General features: G+C 40.9%; 1 protein-coding gene across 2 annotated transcripts in view; it reads left to right on the forward strand.

The window, feature by feature from the left end:
• Positions 1-26,519, forward strand: part of frmd4a (FERM domain containing 4A) — a 109,764-nt gene that overhangs the window by 3,337 nt on the left and 79,908 nt on the right. Inside the window, exon 1 of one of the 2 annotated variants that reach the window (XM_074676973.1) lies at positions 18,511-18,978. The exons of the other annotated variant lie outside the window; for it this stretch is intronic. Within the exon in view, the coding sequence (XP_074533074.1) occupies positions 18,946-18,978 (33 nt within the window). The 5' untranslated portion in view covers positions 18,511-18,945. Of the gene's footprint in view, positions 1-18,510; positions 18,979-26,519 lie in introns of those variants that run through there. 2 annotated transcript variants of the gene reach the window in all.

A 26,519-nucleotide genomic window follows, 5' to 3' on the forward strand; every position in this document is an offset into this window, starting at 1 on the left:
ACTGTAGATCAGAGTCTGAGTGAGCCAAAAAGAAAAAAAACAAACTTGTTTCCTTTCTCTTGATCTCTGCATCAATCAGTGATTGTCCGCTACCTGACACTTGATCAATACGCATTTTTCTATCTGCTACATTCTGCACATGTGAGAAAAAGCAGGGCAAGTTGGTATCTTGACACACACAGAAGCTAAGTGGATTATCTTCATAATGCTGCAGGGTTCTGCTCTGCATGCAGGGAGCGAAACAGCAGCTCACAGCTCCACTCTTCTCCAGCGAAACAGCAGCATGGCTGTAAGACAGACAGACAGATGTCTTCTTTATTTTTTAAAATAGCTCCTGTGTGCCTGATGACATTACTGCACACTTAACTAAACAGTAACCAGGTCTATAAAAGGGTAGGTGTGGTGTTTGCTCTTTGCCCAGTGTGAGGTTGTATTGATGAGCAGATAATGGAGGTTTGACTTGAACATGGGCAAATATCCAGCTATACAAAATAAAGTTGTACATAAAAAGAGGGACCTTACACCACCCGTCATGTTGGCGCCCATGTCTCTTCATTACTGTCCTTCATTCAATTATCCTGCCACTGAGGATGGAGACCAGAAGATTTATTCAGCCATAATCAAATCACTGCTTTATGATGTCATGTACTGTGTGTGACCTAATTGCAACATACATGAGCTGTTTTCTTATCCTGTGAAACTTTAACCATCTGTGTTGTGGTCTAGATAAAAAAACACGTAATTTTAGTATTTAGTGCTAAAAGATTATTTTCCGCCTTCTTTTACATCTCTGCTCAGATGCTTGTTACAACAGAGCAGCTAGTGTACAAGCAGAAGAGGCCTGAACAGTAGGGGGAGGGTTAGCATAATGACATCATACTGAGATAATTGATTACTGCCCAGTAACAATGGCACAGGAGGAGGAGCAGATAACATTTGGTGCAAGAGTGTGTGTTGGTTTAAAGCTGTTGAGAGGAGTGTTTGTTACTACTTGGTGGGGTGTGTTGAAGAAAACACACACAGTAGTTTGCTGGCTGCCAAGTCTGAGTCAACATGTCACACAAAATCAACCCAGATTTCACACCAGGTTCTACAAATACAGGGACACACAGGGGCACAACAAACAACTGGACCTCCATCCTGCATAAAGACTAGTGATTGGTATGAAAAAATAGCACACACTGTCTTGTTGATCTGACTTTTACTACCTTGTGCTTCCACATGATTATGTGTTTGTTCCCCTCTCCACTTCTTGTCTTTGGTCATAGGTAAAGGGCTGGTTCCTCTATAATAAAACTTATAATAAAAACATTTCCCCCCAGTTTATTATTCCCCCAAGCTGCAGTCTGACTGCAGAACAGTCATGCTTGAGTGATGCTAGGAGCAGGTTGTGCTGATGTCAGCCAACTCAAGCTCTGTCGTTGCTGCAGGGAGGAAAGAAACATTTCAACTTCCACAACAGTAACAAAAAGCCTTTCGCAAACCGTATCCTTCTTGTTGTTTCCAAATCAACATTCAATGCATTTTACACCTTTTCCTTAGAATAGGTGCGATTCAGGAGAGCAGAAAAAAATTGTGTGGATAACTCATGATAGTTCTGCATGACACAAAATTCACTTAAAGAGATTTGGAAATAAACTTTCGACAAGCTGTGTATGACAAACTGTAAAGGTCAGTTTTCCTTTTATCATCGAAAATAAAGAAAAAAGAAAATCCCTGCTTGATTTACAGCTTCTGCTTCATATCAGCCAAAAGTTAATCTAGAGTTGTCACTGTGCATGAGCAGCTAGATGATTCAGCAGAAGCTTTCATGAGACGGAAAAATAGTGTTCGGTTTGTAAAAATAATCCCACTGCTTTTAGTTTGGTTTGTTCTCTTTTGTGTGTGTGTGTGTGTGTGTGTGTGTGTGTGTGTGTGTGTGTGTGTGTGTGTGTGTGTGTGTGTGTGTCTGTGTGTGTCTATGTGTTTGTGTATTGGGGGGGGTAAACTGTGCAAAAGATCGTCAGCTGCCAAGAACTTTAGTTCAAACTGAAGAAGAAGTGTGTGCAAGATAACTATTTTTCTGCAACCCTGGTGGCAAGGCCTGGTGCAACACTCTACACCTCAAAGGCTGACAGTGTGTACCCACCGAAAGCGTCTAGAGCGGATGTATTTGCGCTTCAAGTGAAATCGCGCTGCGCTAGACGCTCAAGTTTTTTGACGCTGGTACAAATATGCCAAAAACGCTCACCGCTCGCCGCGGCTTCATTGCACGAAAAGTCCGCCATCATCATTTCATCGATGAGCATGGCTCCGATCACCACCATCGCTGCTCTGTACCTGCTGTCGAGAAGTCAGCTGCGGGCTAGGCGCCGTCGGAACTGGATGCATGCTACCCTACGGAGACGGTGTGAGCTCAGTGAGTTCCCGGCAGTCTGGATGACGGCCGGTTCCAGTGGCCTGTTGCCCAGTTTGAAGACCTGCTATCCAGGGTTGGTGCCAGGATCTCCCGCCTGGATACAGGCGCTCCATTCCAGCTGTGGAGCACCTGTCCATTGGTGACGATCTCCACACTGATTGGCTGTCCCAGCGCGTCAAGACACTCGCTCGGTCGAAAAGTTCAATTATTTCAACTCGAGCGTCAAGCGTTGGAATCGCTCGCCGCTCAATGCTCACCACTCACCGCTCACTGCTTGAACACTTGACGCCACTCCATGCTCGCCCCGACGTAGCGTCAATTTGCGGTTTTAAATTGACTTTGTATGTAATATTAACGCGTGAAAAATTCGCGACACTTTCAGTGGGTAAAAGTTAAAAAGCTAATACTTGGTTATGTGGTGGAGAAGCCACAAAAAAAAATCACCCCGAAGAAAAATTCACCCTTATCCGTGTGTGCCATTAGAAAAATAAAATAGTCATACTGAAGTCATTTTTGTATCAGGTTTAAACACGTTAATTTTTCGGTACTTCCACGGCCTGCCTCAAGCGGATATTTGATGAACTGCAGTTCTCAGCACTTGTCACATTTTTTGCACATTGTCACGTTTCTTACTGCCAGTTGTTATTCCAATAGACCGAAAACGTACTAGATTTTGACTGAGCTTTGCGAGTTGCCGCGCTAGAAAATTCTGAGTAAACTATCACGTGACGTCACATACGTGTGCCTCCTCTAGCGGACAAGAACGTAACCTGCTGCTACACGCTGTGGAAAAATGACTGGAGATTACCCCTGGACACTGCTACCAGCTGGTTTAAAAACTTAGAAAACTTACCCGACAGTTTCTCAGATGGATACACGAACTCACGGGGAAGCGAGTCCGGGCTGTGACCGCACATCCCACCTGAGTAAGAAAATCCCGAGAGGAAGAGATCGTGCATCATTGCTAGGTGTCCCTTTTGAAGAAACAAAACAATGACAACAAACAAAGGTCAGACTTCTCTCTGCGGACATTTTGTCAATAGTAAGTCCAAGTAAACACGAGAAGTTTCATTAATGTATGTTTTGTTTGTAAGTGGAGTCGTTGCCCATTCCTCCTAACATGATAGCTTGATAGCAAGCCAGCTACGGTAGCCCCGAGGGACAACTTACCTTGAAATTTCGATGTAGTGGTTACATTTAAGATGAAGAGAACAATTCTTTTTCGGGTGGCCCTCGAAAATATGTGTTTTCTACTTGCTTGCTGCTGGACTTAATTAATTGGCTTAGCTTCCATTATCTTCCGATGTGGACACATCACTGGACAGTGTAGTGGAGTCTTTGAGGCTGTCTGCCAAAAGCTGCCTGAAAAAAACCCAAAACAAAACAGAATTACTATTGACACTTACATAAAATGTGCAGACTTAAGAACTAAAGCAGCAGACCTAAAGAGTTCCTTGTGTTCTAATTATAAATTAACAGTAATTCTAATTTATAGTTAATATTGGCATTGCTGTTGTTATCAGGATGCTCTCACACATCAATTACACACTACAAGGTCAAATATACAGAAAACCATTTTGCTGAGTTCACAGTCATGGACACAGCTCAGGTCTGGTATTGATCTGTGCTTTGATTCACTGTTGTCCAGCTTTAAATTTGTTAATGATCACAGTATTGATTGGTCCGTCTCAGATTAAAGGGACACCTTCAAACATTTTTTTCCAGCTTGTATTTTGTGTGACGTTATTCATAAGCAATGCAAACCTTTTGTTTTCTTAAAGCTGCTCTTCTACATGAATGATGGGAAAGCAAATATTCAGGCTCAAATGAGAGAAATGGTTTCAGCTCCTCACTGCATGCATAAATGTATAAGCTTGTGTTTGCTGTTGTGTTTCTGAACCCACACTATACCATTCATTCTCCTGAGCTGTTTACACTCCAGCCTGTTTAAAGACTATTGATGAGCTGCAGAGGGGAAGGACCCTCCAATCTAATTGACTTCACTGGAGTATCTGCTCGCTCAGCTGTGGCCATCTGTGTGTTTACTTTGTGTGTGCAGCCAAAGGAAGGTCCCAGGTGTGAATAAGTAAAGTGTTTGCGGTGTGAGTGCACAAAACGTTTCCTGTATGTAAATGTATGCTGCAAGCTCTCAATGGAGTGTGACAGTGGACTTAATTTGAAGCAGGATATCGACTATCTTATGTTGTGCAGGTGATATATGGGGGATTGTGATGATATGAGCAGGATATGAGCAGGAAATGACCTGGTATCTCTGGCATAGCAGATGTTCATCAAAGTCTACCAGTACCCCCGTGTGCTCTGTCCCTGCCTTATTCTGATGTTTATCAGAGCTCTAGTTTCTCCTCTACCTCTGCAGGTGCATAATTATGTGGTTCCTTCGCTGATGCAGAGTTTGTATTTGCATTTCCACTCACTGTGAGACCCCAGCAGTTTCATTGATCCAACTCCAGCAGAGAAGGGAACTGAATCTTCCATCCTCGCCCACACACCGTCCTACATTTACACACCACCCATCTCCTCACACATGACCTACTATAAGGTGCAGTCGATCAATGCTGTGAGAGCAAACAAAGCATCGTGATGCGATTTCCACACCAGTCCAAGAGATTCAAATGCTTTTTCAGTCTGCTTGCAGGATATTGCCCGCAGCAAAACCAGCATATGACATTTATCTGTTGGCTGTCCCTTTAGAAGGTCAAGCCACCATGGAAAAAAACCTTTCAGGATAGATAAATGACAGTTTTCTGCTCCATGTGGCAGCATCAAGCACAATAGGTCTAGCTCATTCCTCTTTAATCAATCATATCCGTATCTGAGCCTCCGGGTAAAGATGCATTCATTTATCAGAAGGGAAGAGGTCAGTTTGTGTCTTCATCTTCTGCTTTCTGCCACTGGTTTCAGATCCGATACCTTCTCTCTAATGGAAAGGAATACAGTAATGTTAAATTTAGCACTAATGTTAAAACACATGTGTTTTATCTGCTTATGCTGAGAATAAAATGAATACATAAATTGTTTAAAGGGGCAATAGTGATGATGCATTTGCAAGGTGCCAGCTGTGATGTGTGCCAGGGTGCAGGTTTATGGGTGGGGCAGCAGGGTGGCACAGGAGGAGCCAAGGCAGCAGGAGGTCTGATTGGCTCACCATCTGTCTCTGGGACTGAGCAGATGTCTGAGCAAAAAGACCGATCCCTACCAGCTTCCAAGTTCACCCCCCCCCCCCCCCCCCCCCCCCCCCCCCTTTTTTTTTTTCCAAGTACGCATGAATGTGTGTATGAGTGAGAATAACGTTGTCTTCATGCATTTGACGTTCACACTGTGATTGACGCAGGTCCCAGAGGGGCAGACTGGCTACCATATGGGGTAAATTAACAGGTCCTTGTCACAGTAAATCAGAATCAGAATCAGAATCAGAATCATCTTTATTGGCCAAGTATTTTCAAGAATATAAGGAACTTGACTCCGGTTTAAACTGCACTCTCTCAGTACAAACGTGGATAGAATTACAAGAGTAGAAAAAATAGAGTTTAAGTAGTATAAAAAGAATAATAATTATTACAATATTAAATAAAGTACTTTGCACAGAGTAAATACAAAATATACACACAATTTAAGTTAGGAAGATAGTGCACTGAATAAATGTCATAAAAAATGTGAAATTTGCAACAGGGAATGGAAGAGACGTCTTGTCAGCATGTAAGTACTTTGAGGCACAATGAGCAAAACGTGGCACACATGTGACATTCAAGCTTAAAATTATTCTCAGAAAATGTACATGCAGTGTTTATATCATCCACTGTACTTTGTTTAACTGTAGGAATCAGAAATCAGGCCGTCAAAAGCTGCAATGGTACTTGAAATTGAGACTGCAGACCACCACTTCTTTCATAGTCTTTAAAGAATTGCGGCTTAATTATTTGTCACAACTCTGTTAAACTACTGAAAAGTAAAGAAATAAAATGTGGGAATGTAGCATCTGCATGATGCCTCTAAGCTTCTATTTGGAGTGAAATATCCAGTGAAAAGGGGAATAAAAAATGATTTCTCTTATTCTTGATCTTGAGTCCATTATCCCACCTGATGAAGATTTGTTAGATGGAGAGTTGTCTGTTTGAGTAACAGACTTCCTGTTGGCTCGTAGAAACTGATTGTGGGGTTGAATGACCCGCTGTTGGTTGTGATTCAGAAAAAAAAGCCAAAACAATGAAACCCAGAAGGAACAGATTTTTCAGAAGTGTGACTGGCTTGATTTTAAGAAACATTTACACTTCCAGTTTCACAATGAAAATAACTGTTTCCTTGTTTTGTTTTTTTTTTTTTTTTAAAAACAACAGCACCACACATTATCATTGTGGACAGTGATCTTTTGCACTCTCTCTAAATTGGCCTAGACCTGGCAACCTCTCCTCTCTGAGGTTTCCTACTTAAGAGAAACACACAGAACGACCTCATGACCTCAATTTCCTCTTGCTTTCACACCTTTTGAAAAGACTTTTACTGCCCTTATTAATGCTTAATTATAGAAAATAATCAATTATACTTAAAACACAGTTATATCAATAAAGTCATCACTGTAAATATTATTGCCTACTCTGATGTATAACTACTACTTCCACAGATTATTTCATATCACAGGTTTACAAAATAAATGTCTAGGACCAGATTAGAATACAATAAAAACAAAGCAGAAAACAGAAAATATTCTCCTTAGATGCATGGATGCAAAAACTATTGTATTTATTATCATTGAATCTGACATTTTTTAAATGGTTTCTGGATTGATAGATCTGATTTGGGGACAGGTGTGAAAAATGCTGTAGTTTGATCAACAGTCCTTGATCCCAAATAGAAAACATAAGATCAAACTTCTAAGAAAAAATATTGGGAACTTTTTGTGAGTGTGTGTGTGTGTGTGTGTGTGTGTGTGTGTGTGTGTGTGTGTGTGTGTGTGTGTGTGTGTGTGTGTGTGTGTGTGTGTGTGTGTGTGTGTGTGCGTGTGTGTGTGTGTGTGTGTGTGTGTGTGTGTGTGTGTGTGTAAGAAGGAGAGAGACAACTGGGTGGATTTAAGGTTACCTGTAAGGAATGGTGGTTCTTGAGCATGAAAGTGTTTCAATACCACAGCTGTGACAGGGTCAAAAAAAAGTAAGAAAAGGCTTTTTTCACCACATACATTTTACTGAGTCATCCTGAGGCAAAGAGAGAGGTGATGAAAGACCAGGACGTAGAAGTCCAGAGAGAGGACACTTGCAGAAAAGTGTTAATTGTACTTTCTCTTGTCAGCCTCTAGAGGGAGCCAAAGAACATTACGAATCACATGCAAACCACCTTTTAGAGTCCTCACAGGAACAGTAGCAATTATTTTAGCTCCTCAATGATGTTTAATGAATTTTGCAGAACTTATTGGATTCATAGGAGCTACAGTAGTATGCTGTTGGATCTGTATTTTGAATGGTATTTCTATTGGTGATCCCTTAAGCTACAACATACAACCCCTGCAGTTCTGGGCAAGTCAGGAGGCAGGAAGGAACAGCTTTTTCACAGTATGTTGCTGGTAAATGGCAACTCTCCATGAGTCTGTGTACATTTGCACTGAGGGAAAGCAGTGCATGATGGTACAATGAACAAAGGCTCTACTATTTTTCCAAGATGCTTTCACAGGGTTTTATAGTGTTTTTAGAGAAAGGGATGTTAGAAACCTCGAGCCTGTAGCCTCCATACATTTGCTGCACAATGTCTGGGAAGCCCTCATAATGCACCCACTGTATGCTGACCTTTGAGCATTTATGAATCAAGACTGCTTCTTCAGCCTCTAGGCTACTACTTCTGATAAAACTCTCTCACATTATTCGTTTCCAAGAAAGAAACCATGAAATATTTAATGGACTGAATATTGAGCAATAGAGACACTCATGTCCTTTTCCCAGTCCACTGTATCCTTAGGGTTTGAATCCTTCTCTGAAATGTGACTGCACTCTACGGAATATTTCTTGCGAGTAACATCAAATCTCATGGATCTAGGAGATTTGTTTAGTATTTTATTCTTTTTCAGTGTATTCCAGGAGAAGAATTAAAAAAAAATGTTATTTTACTGGTGAGAGGTTAAGTGATGATGTTAACATTGTAGACTCTAATATATGGACTGAGTGTCTGTGACATCACCCATTTTGTTCTGTTATACAGTTTTAAAGACTGTCAACAGGGGCCATAGAGGAAATGTTGAACTCAAACTAGTTCAGTTAGTTTTGGAGACAGCCACAGGGTAATGTCAAAAATAATGAGTTGTAGGGATTCACAATATTATCGGCACAATATCGGTATTGGCTGATAGAAGCTTAAAAACATGTTTATCGGTATCGGCAGATATGAAAATTTCTGCCGATATGCACAGCCGATAAGGTGCTATTCAGTTAGGATTAGGGATGGGTACCGAGTTAGGTACTTTTACAGGTACCGACCGAATCCTGTCAAAAGTACCAAGTACCAATTCACATAAAATCAAAAGGTACCATATTTAGGTACCTAAATGCATCCTTGTGACTGTGAGGGAGTGGAAGAGTAGGAGATTTTCCATGCTGGACATGAACACAGCATTGCAAGGTTATATATTGAAGAATGAATATGTTAAATAAAAAAAAAGTATTTTATTCTTCAATAAATTGATATTTTTTTTTACCACTATAACACAGAAAGTACCGAAAATTGGTGCCGTTGAGTACCGGTACCGATTGACAGGTACAGGGTATAGGTACCGTATCATTTCAAATGTGAAAGGTACCCATCCCTAGTTAGGATTGTTATTATTTTCCACCTGAAAAATAAGCTCCTTAAATAAAATGTAGCAAATTTTGAATAATACAGACTTCACTACTTAACTTTGTTTAAACACCTTTAAGCATATGTTTATTAAACAGCTCGCAGGCTCAGCAGCATTTCTTAATAAAGAGTTAGAAATCTTTAAGAAAAAAGGCTCTCTAAAGTTTTCTACTGTAAGTAAAACTTTCCAAAAATGGCTCTTTGTGTAACTTATCCTAGTTTAAAATTTATTATTTAATTGCTGTTGGACTAAAAAAAGTTGATGCGGATATGCCTTAAAAAGCGGAATATCAGCACCAATAACCGATAACCGGCCTGGCCAATTATCGGTCTATCATCAACTTGGACCCAAGCTAGTTTTTGAATTGGGCTATAAACATTGTTATTTATGATGTAAAAATAATTTTTCAAGCAGAACCTTGAAGAACTGTGTTTTTCACACTTCTCTATAGGCTTCATATATTTCTAGACACTTAAGATCTTTCACAGTATCATCTCTTCTTCAGCTCCAAAATCAGATTTTGTCATTCAAATGAATCTCTGTAATCCCACTTTAGAATGAAACATAGCAGCAAATCCTCACAATACCTGGGACATCTCGTCATTCAGATAACAAAAGGTAATACAGCCATCCTCATGTTGGATTACCTGGCAGCTAAAATGGTTTGAAGATATTTCTGTGGACACAAGATGTGGCTTTACTTTCAACAATAGTGAGATTTGTTGACGCTTCACATGTAGTAAAGATAATCTTGTTTCCTTTTTATACTGCAGTTGTTTGTTTAAGAATTTATGCCACTTTCTGGTACCCATCCCGAAACAGAGGAGTGATTTTTCTGCATCATTCAATTATCCTCACGTCAAAGATACTTAAAAAAAGAGATGACCGGCATAAAAAGGAAAATGTTTCTCTGTGCTAATATTGCTGTCAGTGACGGCATATTGAACCCACTGCTCTCATGATCCATCCTGTTTCTGCATTTTTCATGCATGCATTTGAACATGATTCACATCCAACGGCATTAACTTTATGCAAACCTAACCCTCAGTAATTTAATTACCGCTGTATTTGTTTGTGTCAAATCCTCTTTAATCCTGGGTTTAAAAGGTCACGATATTTTTGGATAGAGAAAATAATTGCATGCTTCACCTAAGGCTGAGCAATAGAGGGCAGTGTGTGAAAGGTGTAGATGATACGTCAGGAGTAATCCATGCAAAAGTGAGTGTGTCCTTTCTGTGGGCATGTGTGCACGGATGTTCAGTGTGTGTCAGAAATAAAGAAATAGGTCAGATTTTCTGCAAACAAAATTAGTACGCCGAGCACGCGAAACTGGCTCTCTGAGAATAGGGAGAGGAATTTTCTGAGCCATTGTAGGAGTAATAACACATGACGGGTGATGATTAATCTGGATTAGGAGAGATTGTGTCGTTGTTGATGCTACAAAGATTCAGCGAATGGTAATTTAACAACGCTGAACTTGTAACCATGCTGTCACTCCTTCCCTCTCCCCCAATGATCCTAGCAAGGCCTGCAGAGAATGCCGGTTGCCCCTGACGACAGTTGCTAAGAAACCACTCTGGAGTGACTTCATAGCATCAGGCATGCTTTGCACCGTGGCTCACGATGAATAAAACCAATTCACTCTCCCCTTCCAACACAAATATGCATTTAAATAAGCTAAAATACTCTATAGCACTGTTATCAATACATCAATGCACACATGTGGTGGGCAGGAAGTGTTTTTTGTGCTAGCAGAGGCTCTTTCTCTTCTGTAAGAGTTAGAGTTTGGTGGTTATTTTGTCTCAAATTTGGCTAAATGAACACGTCACTAATCAGTATGGCCACAAACACAGCTTCTCCGGCCGTTTGAAAGTTATGGAAATGAGATTGATTATGTTTTGCCCTCCCTGTCACTGCAATTCTCTCTTGCCCACTCTCTCCCCCTCAATCCCCTAGGTCCTTCCCTTGCAAACCCTGCTCACATTACCCTCCACCATCCATCTTTCTGCCTCTCTAATTCTTCGTCTCTCTGCAGCAGTGAGATAAGATGTTTCTCCCTCTGAGCTGTGGTGAGGTGTGAGAGGGTGGGCTTTCCTTCTTGCCCCTTAACTATCCCTCCAGGACAGGCGGCCTATGAGGGCGGCCACGCATAGCATAAACGTATGTCTCTGTATGCATATAGGAGGAAGACCCTCTCTCAGTGTATTTATGTGCGTGTCAGGTTGTATCAGTGTGCGTATGCAGCATGTTCCCGGGGATTGCTGTTTAATGAACTTTAGATTGGATGTCAGACAAATTCCCTCTGGCTACAATCAGCCCCGCTCTCTCAAACATGGCCAGGACCCTTGGCTCTGGGAATTGGCTGAAGTAGTTTCACTCTCCAATATATCATAGTAAATCTCAGGCTTGGCTACGAGTCTGACACCAAACTGCACTGACGAGTTGCACTATAATCAGGGAAGACAAACCTCTCTTCTCAGACAGACTGTGCACTTTTTTTTTTGCATATAACTGCTGGATTAATACCTGGATTAACCTAGCTACTGTGTAGCAGTTTACCTCAAATCCCCATCAAGAAGAAAAGTTCAATATTGAATGAGGATAATGTGGTTAATTAAATTTGTCTGTAATTAAAACTCCTCGTTGCTCAGTGCTTTAATCCCACAGATACATACCTAGTGGATAAGTCAGTGTTAACCTTCTTGATTGTTCTTTGTCTCTGTAAATAACTTAATCTGATCCCTAAAATTAAACATTGAAATTGAAGACTTGATAATAATTTAATAAATAAATTATAAATAAGTGGTCCATAATTAACAGAAAACAACTGAAAAACTACATCAAAAACTTCAGTTCCTCAAGTGGCCACTAGGGGATCATGTGAATCTGCATAGACTGCATCTTAAACATATTTATATATTTATGCACAGCTCTCTTTTTACTGCTATATTTACAAATATGATGTAATGGGGGTGGGATTTTTTTATATACAAATTAAAAACAATAAATAAATCAACAAGGCTTGAAGGCCCTATGAGGACTTTATAATTGATCTAAAAGCAGTGCCACTTTTTGTATATTTGCCTCTTCATAATTCATGATGTATTATCAAGCACCAAAACTGGTTATTTATCTGTAACCATTTTTGGGTCGAACTTTCTATGGAGAAAAAGAATTCATTTTATTACATACGACAATTTCTTGTATTGAACTGAACTTGTCCTGAACAACAAAAGTAGTATTAAGAGTGCCATTTTGTTGCTTCCAACACAAATGCATGTCTTGGCAAAAGTCAAGTCCTCATGACAGTTAGTGATAGTGCTCATGGGAAGCAGAGTCTTTTTCCCAGTAAAACACTAACAATGCCAGATAGTCCCCACAGAACCTTTTAAGTTGTGAATAATATTGGGCAAGGTTTCCAACCATTCTTGTCTTCACCATGTATCGTTGGAAATGTGTTGTTTTAGGATATGCTTTCACTTATTAGCTACTATGCTAACCCAGTACCTACCTGGCTTGCTTGCTTTTCAGTTGTCACACGCACTAAACTCTTGAAAGTTATTCAAAGCTGAGTAGTGGACTGTGTGTGAGAACACAATTTCTTCCCTCACTGATTCGACCTAAAAGCTGAGTTGGGAGCTGCCCTGAAATTAAACAGTGCAAAAAAACGTTAGCAGTAATGTACTTGGACAAACTTTTAAACAGTGAGGTAGTTCATATTTAATATAGGAAACTGCACTTCAGTCAGTATATCAACAATATGTGCTGAGGAACCCATTTTTCTCTTATCAGTTGCTGCAGAGCAAGTCTGTGCTGCAGGTTATCAGACACGTGGGGCAGAGGGCAACGGGTGATTGTCTAGTTGTTGATCAAGGATGGCAATCTTCTCTTCTTTTTTTTTTCCTTTTTTTTCTATATTTTTACAACTATAATCATACAAAATAATACCACTCGTCAAATCTGTGTGCACAAATGCAGTGCTACACACGAAATGAATCTCATATACTTAAAGGGACCTCTAGAAAACACATTTTGCATCCACACACAGGTGGATGCTTAGGAAATAAAACAAGATAAAATAAATACCTTAAAAATCATCAAAGGAAAGAGATAAATTTTACTGTTATTTTTAGCAGTGCTTTAAAGGATGGAAATCTTGTATGGATAAAACAAAACAAATCTAGCTGAAGATACTTGGGCATGCTGCCCAGGAACCATCCATGTGAGGGGAATGCAGCTATTGGCCTGCTTACAAATAACCCATAGAAGAGGTTGTTATCTTCCTTCAAGTATTTTTTGTGTTTCTCTGGTACATGGACCTTTAAAATCCCCTTTACCCTTTCAGTATCCACCCTCAGGTCCAAGAATGATTTTTGGCCTCAACAGACACAACATTGTGGTGTTGAAGTTACCAAACTGAAGCTTTTTAATGCCGGCTGATCATTATTTACACCAGGGGTCTCCAACAGGTAGCTCAAGCTACCCATAGTTCGCAGACCCTCAATTAACAGTCTACAAAGCAACAGGAAAATGTGATATATATATATATATATATATATATATATATATATATATATATATATATATATATATATATATATATATATATATATATATATATATATATATACACACACATATATATATATTTACATATATTTATATATATAAACACAACAGGAAGACAATAAAAAGAATCAATGCAAACCATCTACTCTCCACACCTCTATTCCACTGTCGCTAAAGCAAGTGTAACATTTTAAGATATACAATGAGTAAACCATGTCCATCAAAAAAAAAGACACACAAAACATACCAATAACAAGACCCTGATCAGCAGTATGCAGTGTCAAACATAAGCTAAACCTATAATAAGGTTTTTGAATATTTACCTTGGAAAAAAAGAAGCTTGTAACAAATTTTGTTTAAAGTAGCCCTTGTTTAAAAAAATGAGATTTACACAAACAGTAACAATATTGATGCTGAAAATAAAAATGCACCCAAAATGTAAGAAAACCTTCAACAGCTTATTCAGGTCTCATATCTCAACAGACCAGCTGTGGTATTGACAGTGATTGTTAACAGGCACACGTCTTGTCTCTCTAACCCCTCAAGTCAATGCTTTTGGTGTGCATGGAGGGAAAAAAAGGAAGAAGTGAGTTGAATGAGAGTCAGCAGCAGTTCCCTCTCTGGTGACATTGATTTGGGGGTAATGCAGTGACAGGGCCACACATTGACTTATGGGTCCCTGTGTTCTCAGCCAGGCATCGTGACACACACGGGGATTTGATGTCTCTTCTTCTGCTTTGTGTCTATTCTTAGTACAGCCTTGTTGTGAAACACACAGAATATTTTCCTGCAGTAAAAAGTAAACTTAATAAACCAACAACACAAACAGCGTTGGCTTAATTAATGACAGAATGTCCACAATGGCAGATGGGACAACAGATTAAAAAACAAAAAGACATCGGGTTGAAACATGGAGCTGGAGCTGCTCTAGCACAAAGAAGTGCTAATGTTGCCTTCTCTTTCACTGTATTAAATTGATAATCATTGCAATTAGTGCCTTTGTTTCCATGTGAAGTTGAAGCCTGTTTAGCCACAGCTAATTACCTCATCCGAGTTGGATGACCGCGTTTTGCAGCATAATTGCAGCCCTCAGTAGAAACAAAAACGGTCAGAGAAAATTACACACCATTTTCACATTTGTTTGCCTCAGTGAAAATGCTGTTTTTACCCAAAATTACTGTAGCAAGATTTAAGTAGTTCATTATATCTGAACAGAAAAAGAAAGAAAACAGGAACCACAAGGCAAGAACGATGAAGCTGTTCTATGTGTTCAGTTCAGATTTGTGTAAAGGAAATACTCAGGAGGGATTCATTTTGGGATCCAGCTGAGGTGCTGGGACAGGAGTGAGGTGGAGGAGGAGAGGAAGGGAAATAGGAAAGGGGGATGGGGAGACAGAGGAGGGTCTAGGGGCAATGTGCAGTATATTGCAGTGTGCACAGCTCTGTGCAGTATTGTCCTGTGATTGTAGTGGTTATCACCCCCTGTATCCCATCACCCATTCTCTCCTTTATGGCTATGTGCAGCCTTAATAGCAACTGGGAAGAGTTGGGGGCAGGGAAGGGGTGTGTGTTCGGTGTGTTATATGTGTGTGTGTTTGAATGTAGGATTTGCTGACAGGATAACATTCACTGTCAGCAGTAATGTCTGGATGTGATATATTGGGCTGTATGTCACTGTGATCCACCAGACATCTAAAAAGGTGAATTTTTACCAAAATAATTTATTTTGTTTGGTAAAAATACAGTTGTCCCTAAAAAAACAATAAAAACACTTCTTCAGTAGCTAAAGTGGCAACATCGGGAGAGTGTGAACAAACTAAAAAACAGATGAAATGGAGTACAGTGTAAGGGAAAAATGAGAAAAGGCATTCTGGGAATTGTGAGGGGTAAAGGTTCTCTAGGTTTATTTATGAAGCTAAATTTAGGACACTACCCTGGATCTTCTGACACTCAGAGTTCAGAGGTCAACTGAATAATGAGATTTGAGCTCTTCTCACTTCCATCCTCCCATCGGAGACCTCTGCAGCACTTATCCAATTTTTACATCATCAATAAGCGTGTGAGAGAAAATTAGGAGTTGATCTAGTGTGTGGGTGTGCTTGTGTTCATTCATCTGTGTCTGGTTTGTGTCCTTGGTATCTGTGTGTGTGAGGTTTTAGTGTGATATAATCATATGGTCTGATGGTGCGGTTTTGAGTGAAGCGGTAAATTGTCTGATGTTAAGTGGACCAGGGAATGTTCTCCTGTGGGAAATCTCCGGCTCAAACATGAATTTTAAATTAAATATATGAAAATTTATCACAGTTGATTTAATACCTATGATTAGCTTGATAATTATAAATATTGCTGAACAGTACGATTAGGTTATCCTGTATTTTAACTGTAAGTAAAATTATACATTTCTTCATCTTCTATTTAGGAAAATCCCTTTTTAACGCTTTTACTATCTTAGTTTTCATGATAGTTTTTCAATATCATTCCAGCAATAACCCACACACAGGCATTTTTCAGACCACAGGAGCTTTGCCACCTGCAGGTTGACTGTTATTGATGTTGTCCACACATTGTCCTGCTGGGATGTCTGTGTTTTCCAGGCAAGTCTGAGATCAATGCTGTTGTGCGCCAGCCGGTTTCCATCCACCCACTTTTTCATTGCTGCAACGGTTTTGAGACAATGCAACAACGTCACGCCTTTCAGCTTGGCTGCAACCATTAATTGCAAGACAGTGACCACCAGTTGTTGAGACTTAGATTTATTTTTGAGGCAAAAAGAAAATGACTGCATAAGGAATAATTTGCTTTTAGGAATACAGAGAAATGTGAACTTTTGTGCTGACACAAAAATAGACCTTCCCTATAAACTCTAAATCCGAACTAGTGGTCTGACTAACGGACCAGCTGACAATAAGGTGGGCTCTGTCCCTGACAATGGAGGAAGTACATATGCTAATACATTTACATTAATACAGTAAAAAACTTGTGAATAAACATCTGCCTAAGAAAGCTCAATATACTGTATCCAGTCTATATAATAATATAGGGATGCAGGGATCAGGTCCTGGAATTGGTTTTGATATAGGCTCAAAAAGTGAGAATGAATATCAGCAACAAAGGGCTGATCTATATTACAGATCTGTTCAACCCAGCTCTATGCTCCGTTGTGTTAATCAACGCTAGTAGGTTGGAGCATCTGTGCTAGGCAGAGCTAAACTAACAAGTAGAAAGATGACGACAGCAGGTTGGCAGTTTGGAGAAATTTCCGGCTTGTTTCACCTACAACTCTGATGGTAAAGTGCAGTAGGTGCAGGTTTTATTCCCCACTTATATACTGCTGAGAATAATGGTTAAATTGTGATTCCTGTTAGTTTTGGAGATTTACACATTCACTCATTAATAATTCCATAAGATTTGTCTCATATTGCTTTACAAAGTTAGAAAAGCCTCAAATTGTCAAAACTTAACTCTCAGTGTCATCCTTTTCTTAAGGAATAAAGATTGTCAAAACAAAACTTGTATCAGATCACATCAGATCAGTATTGGTGTGGTGGATACCAAAGCCCAGTTAACAGTATTGGCGTTGGGACTTAAATAATCTTATCTCTGCATTTCTTAATAGATAAATAAGTCAGTATGAGATTATAATAATTGTAACAACAACAAACAATTTTATTTTCCTTCGTCAAAATTAGTATTAGTATTAGTATTGTTGTTGTTGTTATTGTTTGTGAGTCCAATGTTTATTTTAGATGATAGTGTGATGGTCTTAGTTAAATTTTGTGTTACATGGTACTGTACTGAAATGTTATACTGCTCAGAAAGCTGATGAAGAATCCTCCAGGGTAAAACCCACTGTGGCTAATTTGGTTAATTTAATGCTTTTTTTGTTCTATCTGGGTCACTTTACTAAAAATACTCAAGAGAAAGAGTCAAATACAGACAGGACTGCACTGACTGCCAAGCACTGGTGCTCATCATCTCAACCCCTGTTGTCTCCTCACAGCACAGTTTCATTCGGGTGCTGTGCCTGAGGGAAACAACCGGTACAGGAATTCACCCATTATATTTATATTTATGTTTTATGGTCTCTCTGCTCTGTGTTCCTACTCTTTCTGGCATTGTTACCATGGCAATGGTGGGATGCAGCTCAGAGCAGAGGTGATGATGTGTAAGTGTTTTTTTTTTTCCAGTAATTTAGAAAACATGCATGAGGATGCAAGTCCAGTGGCAGACGGGGTTGTTTTTTAAAAAGCTGAGATTGATGCTTAAAGCTGTTCGTGCGCTGACCTGCCTCACGTATACAGTAGGCTGTAGTGCAGCTTTCAGGGAATATGTGTGCAAAGACTGGACCTGTTTGTGGTGTGTGTGTGTGAGAGGGTGACTCACGCCTTGTCTATTAAGAGAATAGAGGGTGATCAGGTTGCTAGGCGATTAAGAGCTGCTATTGTCTGGAGGGACAATAGTGGCCCCTGAGAGTGTATGCGCTCTTCTCTTTCGTTTTCTTACACACACACACACACACACACACACACACACACACACACACACACACACACACACACACACACGAGATGTACATTTTGTCTGACCCCTGGCTTCGAGCGAGGGCGGGAAGGAGGTTTGACAGTGAGCAGGAGGAAAAAAAAGAGGGGTAGAGAGGGAGAGGAGTCAGAGCAGAGGGAGAGCAGTGGCATGAAAAAAGGACCTGCAATCATTTGCCACATTGAAGGGAACAAATGTAGCTGGAGGCAGTGAGGGAGAGTGAGAGAGAGGAGGACAGGCAGAGAGAAAGAGAGGGAGTGCTTGCTGGACGTTGCACATTAGCACCATAGTCTGTAGAAGAGATCACAGCATCTGACAGGTCAGTGGAAGGAGGAGAGGAGCTGGGAGTTTGGCACTGCCCTCTCTCCTCCTGCTCCCCTGTGTGTGTGTGTGTGCTTATGTGCCTACACACAGCCTCTCTCTGTGTGCCTGTCAGTGTGCTGGACTCTCTGGGTGGGTAGGGAGCCGTGTTCTGTAGAAGGAGATGTTCGCTCTGAGGATGAGACAGCGTTTCTAACAGGATCTATTTGCGGACTGGAATAATACAGCACCAGCACAGCGAAAAGGGGGGACTTGAGCCCAGCAGAACCAAACCCAATCAGCCATGGAGGGTCTGCTGTCTCCGATGAGGACACGGGTAAGTGAACATGAGGATTACAGAGCATTGAAACCTCTGTTTCCTCCACAGTAATGCATCAGCTGAATCACATATCAGAAGCTGCTGGGAATGAATCAGTGCGTGCATGCCGCTGTCGCTGTGGTGATGCTTCGACTTGAGCTGAGAAGTTTCCCGAGCTAGCAGCGTTGCCAGGGGCGACAGGCATAGTGTGAGGTCGCAGATAGTTTACGCAAATGTTGGAGCACTGCAGAAAACTGATGCAGTTTGCATCCAAGGTTTGTGCTTCCAGATGTGTGTGTCCGTGCACAGATTAACAAGGGGCTGCTGTGGAAGAATGACTCAGTGTGTTTCGGTGCCTATCTCCCTTCAGTACAAACCCACTGGCCTTTTGATTTAGGATAGAAAAGAAGGGAGAGGGGAGGCGATGTACAAGGGAGGAACTGGTCTCAGTTTGTCCAGCAAAATGGGTTTTGTCTGAAAGTGTCAATTCACTATTGTTTCTGTTTTCTTTCTGTAAATCATGGAGCTCATAGGTTGGTGACTTAGAGTATGGTGCATGTGGTTCCCAGTGAATGTCTGATTCATATGAGGAAGGATAATGAAGTAGAAAATGATGTGTGTGCTGCTGACAGAACACACTGGGTTGTCTCCATGTGACATCTAGCAGCAGTGTCTGCCTCCCAGCTGGTTTTTACATTTGGATAGTAAATATATATATTGAGAATAATGTGCAAAATGTTAAAGAGGATAAGGTCAGCTCTGTGTGTGCAAGCTGTCTTATTGATATTTCTAAAGACCTGACTGCATTAAAGGAGTTCTAGTTTCCTTTTTTTCCTAATTAATACAATATTTAACATTATCTGTGAAAAAATGTCTAATTTGAAACAACCATTGTGTTCTTTAATGAAATTCCTCTGGTATAGTCATGGTCCCAGGCACCCTCCCCCCTCCACTTCAGCTCTGCGTTGTAAAACATACACAGCCACACATCAGTTCTTGCCAAATCTTCCTTAAAAGGATGCAAAAGAAAATGTGCATTTATAATTTCCTGTTCTGTTTGATCGCACTCCCACATAAAGGATTAGCTTTCTGTTCGGTGACTCCCACACTAACCTTGGGTTGTGAGGATGCTTAAAGGGTTAAACCTGAGATGACCTGATGGTGCTGTCACACATGAGTACACCCATCTCCTCACCTCTCCACCCTCACCTTTACAACTCGTCCTTTTCCTCATTATTTTTACACAATGCACCACACTCTTCTTTTTTTAAATTAAAGCCAAAGAGCAACTCTCCCTGTCCGGTTTGTCTGCCCACCTGCCTGCCTGCCTGTCTGTCTCTCTGTCTGTCTGCCCCTTGCTGTGCTTTGGCACTTCATATGAGAGCTGTAATTGGTATTTGCCGATCGGCCCATGAATTAAGCCAAAGAGAGGAGCGTTTGCGGAGCTGTTTGGAGATAGACTTGGCTTCAAAGACGTGGCGCTGAATCAAGCCTGCTATATCTGTGCTGTCTGCCACCATGGCCAGATTTGCCCACCAGCGTTTGGGAATCACTCTCAATGGCTAAATGACTTTTACATTTATCTTCATCAGCCACATTGAGCTTCACATGCCCCACTGCCGGTGTGCGTATCTCAGTTTTGGCATCAAAGTCACTTTGATAGGTGGATGTGAATGAATCAGAGCAAAACAAGCCAGAGCAGGAGAACCTCAAAGTTTGCACGGCATAATTTAGATTTAATGTAATTTTCCCACCTTGCGTTAAAAAAGAAACTATTTTTACAGAGAAACATAGATGAGAAAAGTTAAAGTGGGACAGTCCCTAGAATTAGAAAGTTCTTTTATTGCTTTTTAAATCAGAAAGACCAACATTTTGATTTTTTGTTGGAGCAGAACAGTAAAATCACATCAAACTGACTGTCTGCCCTGACCTCTGCAATGTCACCCATTTGATGCAGCCACATTGCATATGATGCATGTATTGAGCTTCCTTTCTAACAGCTACAGGGTGCCAGTTGTCTGAGCTGTGTCTCTGGTTGGACAATCAGGCTATCCTAATTTTTTTCTAAACCGCTGAATTAGAAAATAATTCACCTGCTTTGCAGTGTGTGCTGATAGCAAAATTAGTGTTTCAGACCCAAGCCATTTTTTGAACCAGGCTGTAAATATCTGGGATGCACTGATCCAGCTTTTCTGGTCCTGATACCGATACTGATACCGATACCTGGACTTTGGGTATAGACCGATACTGATTCTGATCTGAAACCAGTGTTAAATAATAATCTGCATGCTCTACTGTGGGATCAGACTGGTAATGTTTTGAATAAAAGACAAAATTGAGTACATATGGAATTAGTAAAGTTAATATTTATTTAAATTTTAAGTGTTTACACATTTAACAGCAGTTTGGTTACAAAATGCTTCCAAAATTAACAGAAATAATCCTTTCATTGTAAACTTTACCTTGTAGACTAAATCATATTTGAGCCTCAGTGTCAAGTTTGAGCTGATCCTTTTCCACCGATACCCGATCCAGCTTTGAGGGGCTGGGTGGGCACCGATACCTGATACCAGGATCGGATCCGTGCATCCCAAGTAAATATGTTTTTTAATGACATAAAAGTCTGTTTTTTGGCTAGGTGTGTACATTGTTTCAGGTCTTGTTGCAGACAGTCTCATGCAGTTTCTGGATGAACAGCAACTTTTAGCACTTCCACATAGGCTTCATTTTTCGAAACTGGATGTTACCCCTTGGCCCTGATACAATAAAGGTACCAGCTTCTTGGTTAATAGCTTTAATATGTGTTCTATCTTTGCGTATGTTAAACCACAGCTAAAACTGTTTCTCACATGTCAAAGACTTAAAAGAACCTCTAAATCAATTCCTCCTCATCTTTGTAGGACAGTATTCCTTCAGGTCTTGCCTCAGGGATACAGAAAAGGTGACCTCGAGCTCAAGATAACACACACGGAATAGCAATTGCCTGCTAAAAGCTGCTGCGCCCCTAATCTTCAGCTCACTAAAACGGGAAAATAGCACACTGCTTTTTGAGATGACTGTGTAGTGGACTTTAGAAGAGTTGTACTCATATCTCCTCAAAGCTCCCCATTCCCCTGCTGCCGCCTCTGCATCGCTCTTTCTCTCAGTTTCTTTATTTAGGATGACAGTAATGGGCAGTGAGGCAGGAAAATGAAATAAAATAAGCATCAGTGAGCTGTGCGTCAGTGTTGCCTTTTTGTGTAGTCACATAACGCAGGAAAACAGGTCAACACAAACGCACAGAACATGCAGGAACAGACTGAGCATGCGAATCCTGAGGGGATTCAAAGGAGTCACTTTGTTATCTTCTTAAACTTAGCTTTCCAGTGTCTTGTCTGTTAATCATCTTGTTTTATGTATCATCATTGGACCTAATGTCTGCATCGCTTCTCTGCTCAACTGTGCAGAGTTTTCACTCTCTACATTTCTGTTGCAAAGAAAAGAAGAGGAGGAATTCAAACCCACACTCTCACAGAATCTAAATCAGAAAGCTCAAGCTCCCCATTGGTATCCCCAGTTGTGTGTAATCTATGCATATAGGTCAGTAGAACAGGAGTTCTAGCTCCTTCTTGAAGCTGTGTTATATCTTACATCTCACACACATTATCAGTCAGCGTGTGCCTGTGTGTGTCAGCTCTGTACTCAGCTCCTCTCCTGTTGGTGGATCAATAGTAGTTATCAAGAGATTAACCCTGTCAATGCTCTATCAGTCCAATCAGAGAAACTCCTCAGTCCCTGCTCGGTCTCTGGTTGCTCCATCACTCTCTCACTCCTGTCATTTATCTGCTGGCTCACCCTCTTTTTGCGGCACAGCATCGCGGCCTCTTCTGTCTCTGTTCAGTCCGTGTGCGTGTCCAGCTGCCCTTGACAGATGGAGCCATTACAGGAGAGGCTTGGGGCTTGGACACATATGCACCCTCACTCACATACACATATTTATTTTATTAAAGAATGGGCATTTCACCCACACACATGTCCACACCTCTAACCTTCCTTCTTCTGTGTGGTTGCTCCATCCACTGGATCGCATGCAGGAATCAGCCTGAATTATCCTCCCTCCCTCCTGATATCCCCACAAGCCCTGGGCACCAAATGTTGCTGTTTCCCCACACCCCGTCCCCTTCCTCCTTCTCCTCCTCTTTTCCATCCGTCCACCTGGTTCATTAGCCAGCAGGCGGCTGTCAGATACTTGAGGTCAGGGTGCTACAGAGAAAAGGACAGAGCAGCCAAAAGGGAAGCAACCAGACCCTTGTCCCTAAAGCTGACCGCCTAGCTGCCTGGATGAAAATAATTAGGAGAGAAAGGCAGGGCGAGGGGGGTTTGGACTTGCAAAAAAAGGTGGGACAGCCTTTGGCAGTCTCTCAGGCACACACACACACACACACACACATACACACACACACACACACACACACACACACACACACACACACACACACACACACACACACACACACACACACACACACACACACACACATATACAAACACACACGTTCACGTACAAGACACATTCAATGCACAGCAGGTTGCTGTGCTGGCGGCATTTAAAGGCCTAAGTATACAGGGTTGTCCGGTGGCTGGAACCACATGGGGCCCATGCAATTATGCACACACACACACACACACACACACACACACACACACACACACACACACACACACACACACACACACACACACACACACACACACACACACACACACATACACTCAGTGCATGTTGAGCCGTATCTCTGTATCTCCCAGCTGTCACCATAGCCTACCAAGTTCACTGCCAAGGTAGCTCTAATTAAGGACAGGGCCCTCACAGATTTGAAGAAGCAACATATTGTGATATAAAGGGATATTTCCATTTTTTTCCTTTCGCTTAAGTGGGGTTGTATCATTTAAATGCTGGTCAGCTCAGCACTTTGATGAGAAACTGCCTGAAGAAATAGCACATAAGCCAGGCTACAGTTTTCGGCAGATGGTGTCTGGTTTTCCCTGTAATAAAGATAATTTTCAGATTAATACTTCTTATCTTCAATCCATGATGTTAGCCGCTAGCTGTGTTTAAGTAAAGCTTCTCCAGCAAAGGGTAGGTTTGTTGCACCCTGTCTACTGGCTTCCACCAGCCTAGCATGCTAATTTCAGTGTTTTCAGATGATCATTTTCAGATTATTTTCAGATGAAGGTTGTCATATGAGTGTGGGTCTTTTGAAATCCGAAATGAAACATGTTTCCAGTTTTAATGTGGCCAACCTTGTCCTAACAAGGCATCAGTTTGTGTCAATTGTGGCGCCCCCTGTGGACAAAGACACATTTCTTATCTCTTTTCTCTATATGCTGTGCTTGTTACACTGACTTCGACTTTTGTTCACTGAAACTTACGTCAGACTTCCTCAAGATCTGTGCTCAGTCTTCTACTTTGGGATCCCTTATTTATCAACAACTACCTTCTGTTTTTTACACCAGTTATATTGAGTTGTCTGCTAAAAACCGTGGATTTCCTGTTGTAATTACTGAAACAACAGCTTTCCTGCCCCACTGATGAGACTCTCCTCATTCATGTTGTCTTTATTGACTTCTGAAAACCTCTAACCTATTGACCCTAAATAGGCGCAGCTTATTTGATAAAGTCGAGTGAAATACAATCTGGCGTACAATCTTTTGTTTTGAGAATCAGGTACGTTTTAGTTTTATTTTTGACGTTCTGTACGACTTCGATGCTCCAGCAACCTGCAAAAATACAAGTCTTGCATTTCAGCTGTAGCCTGCATGATCTAGAAAGCAGCCAGAAGAAGTACACACGTTGAAGAGATTCAAAACCAATCAGCTACAGCTTCCCTTTAATCCTATCACAGAAGCGTGTAACAGTTTGCTGACATTTGAGGTAGAACAGAAGTTTTTATTGAGTAAGGCATTGTCATGTGATCGAATGAATGCACAAGGTTTTACTGATTTGCAACAGCTCTGGCTGGAATGGCTTTTAACACCTACCCTGTGGCAGCAGCTTCAGGTGTTGAAAGTAACATTGAAAAAAATGATCGGTCTCTATTTCGATGTAGTTATTTTCTCGTGTGAATCATCAAGAAGTGTCAGTGTTCGTTTCATGCTGTTTCATAAACATATAAAAACTCGCAGGAGCTTGAAAGAGGACTTTCATTCATTATTTCTTGCAAACATAGCTATGAAAGCAATATTAATGGAGTAACATACTAGTTAAAATGTCTGTGTCCCATGTCCACTTGGACACAAACCCGTTTATTGGAGAGCTTGTTCCTTTACTTTAGAAGATGAGATCCACAGGGTGCCGCGCCGAGAGATGGATCCTCCCCCTGTTTCCTGTTTGAAGCTTTGTGTCTCTGCTGAACATCTCCTCTTGCCTGGTTTGAAAACGGAGTCGTGCATGTCGTGCAAGTTGTCTCTGATCTCATCTGTGATAAGGTGTGTGAGCATAGGTGTGTGTGTGTGTGTGTGTGTGTGTGTGTGGTTGTGTGTACGTGTGTAATATGTGAGCATGCCCTGTTGTGTCAAGCATGTCAAACTCTCTCTTGTCCCCTTGAAGAGGCTCAAACGATGAGATCAATCAGAGCGCAATTTAGCAACCCGAGGGGTGCACCAGAGATGCACTTAATGTTGGGCGTTGCCGTGGAAACACATGGTGCAGATTTTCCACTTCATTGGCTGTCATCAGACTACAGGCATTTTTCAAATTATTTCCAAGAAAGGCAATTGAAAGATGGGAGGGGAAATTAGTCAAGTGTTCACAAAGACAGTAAAAAGACACAGCGAGCCTCACAAGTATGTAGATGAGAAATTAACTGTAACACCGTTCTTCAATTAAAAGCATGTTTGTGTGTCACCGGTAGATTAAAGAGCCTGCAGCGGTCCTATTATGAATATTGACTTTATCTGTGTAATTGCATAGAATAGAAAGTCCCTGGAGTTGTTTCCTTGTACTGATTTTAGCCTTCAGAGAATCAGAATGGCAATTACACTTTTCCCTATTGGATTGTAATCACACACACATTCACACAAACGCACTCGGACACAGAGCCGCTGTTGATGAACGAGTAGAGGAATGATGGTGTCACCCTGCAAGAGTGGGTGACCCTGCACTGAATAGGTATCATACATCAACCTATCATTACATCTGCATAGAAAAAACCTCACATATGCACTCACACAGGAAGTAGCAGTTTTTCTCCTTCTTTCACCAAATTGCATTTTAATTCATTATCTGAAGTAAAGCATTTCTGCAGCTCTTCCTCTTCAAATCATTAGCCAACTATTTGAACACACCCTGCCCCCATGCAGACATGAGGGAAAGATCAATTAATTGTGTTGTTGGATAGTCAGATACGGATACGACCTACGTACAAAGTGCACTTTAGGATTATATCTTCGTAGAACTTCCTCCCTGATCTTGATGGCACTTAAAAAAAGTGCATTTTAAAAAAACTATGAAAAAAATGCATTCTTAAATGAGGAAAAGCCATATGAAAAAAAAATTGAATATATATATATATATATAT

Source organism: Halichoeres trimaculatus, unplaced genomic scaffold, assembly GCF_033239565.1.
Source record: "Halichoeres trimaculatus isolate MK-OKI-2021-1 unplaced genomic scaffold, fHalTri1.1 fHalTri1_scaffold_10, whole genome shotgun sequence".
NCBI lineage: Eukaryota > Metazoa > Chordata > Actinopteri > Labriformes > Labridae > Halichoeres > Halichoeres trimaculatus.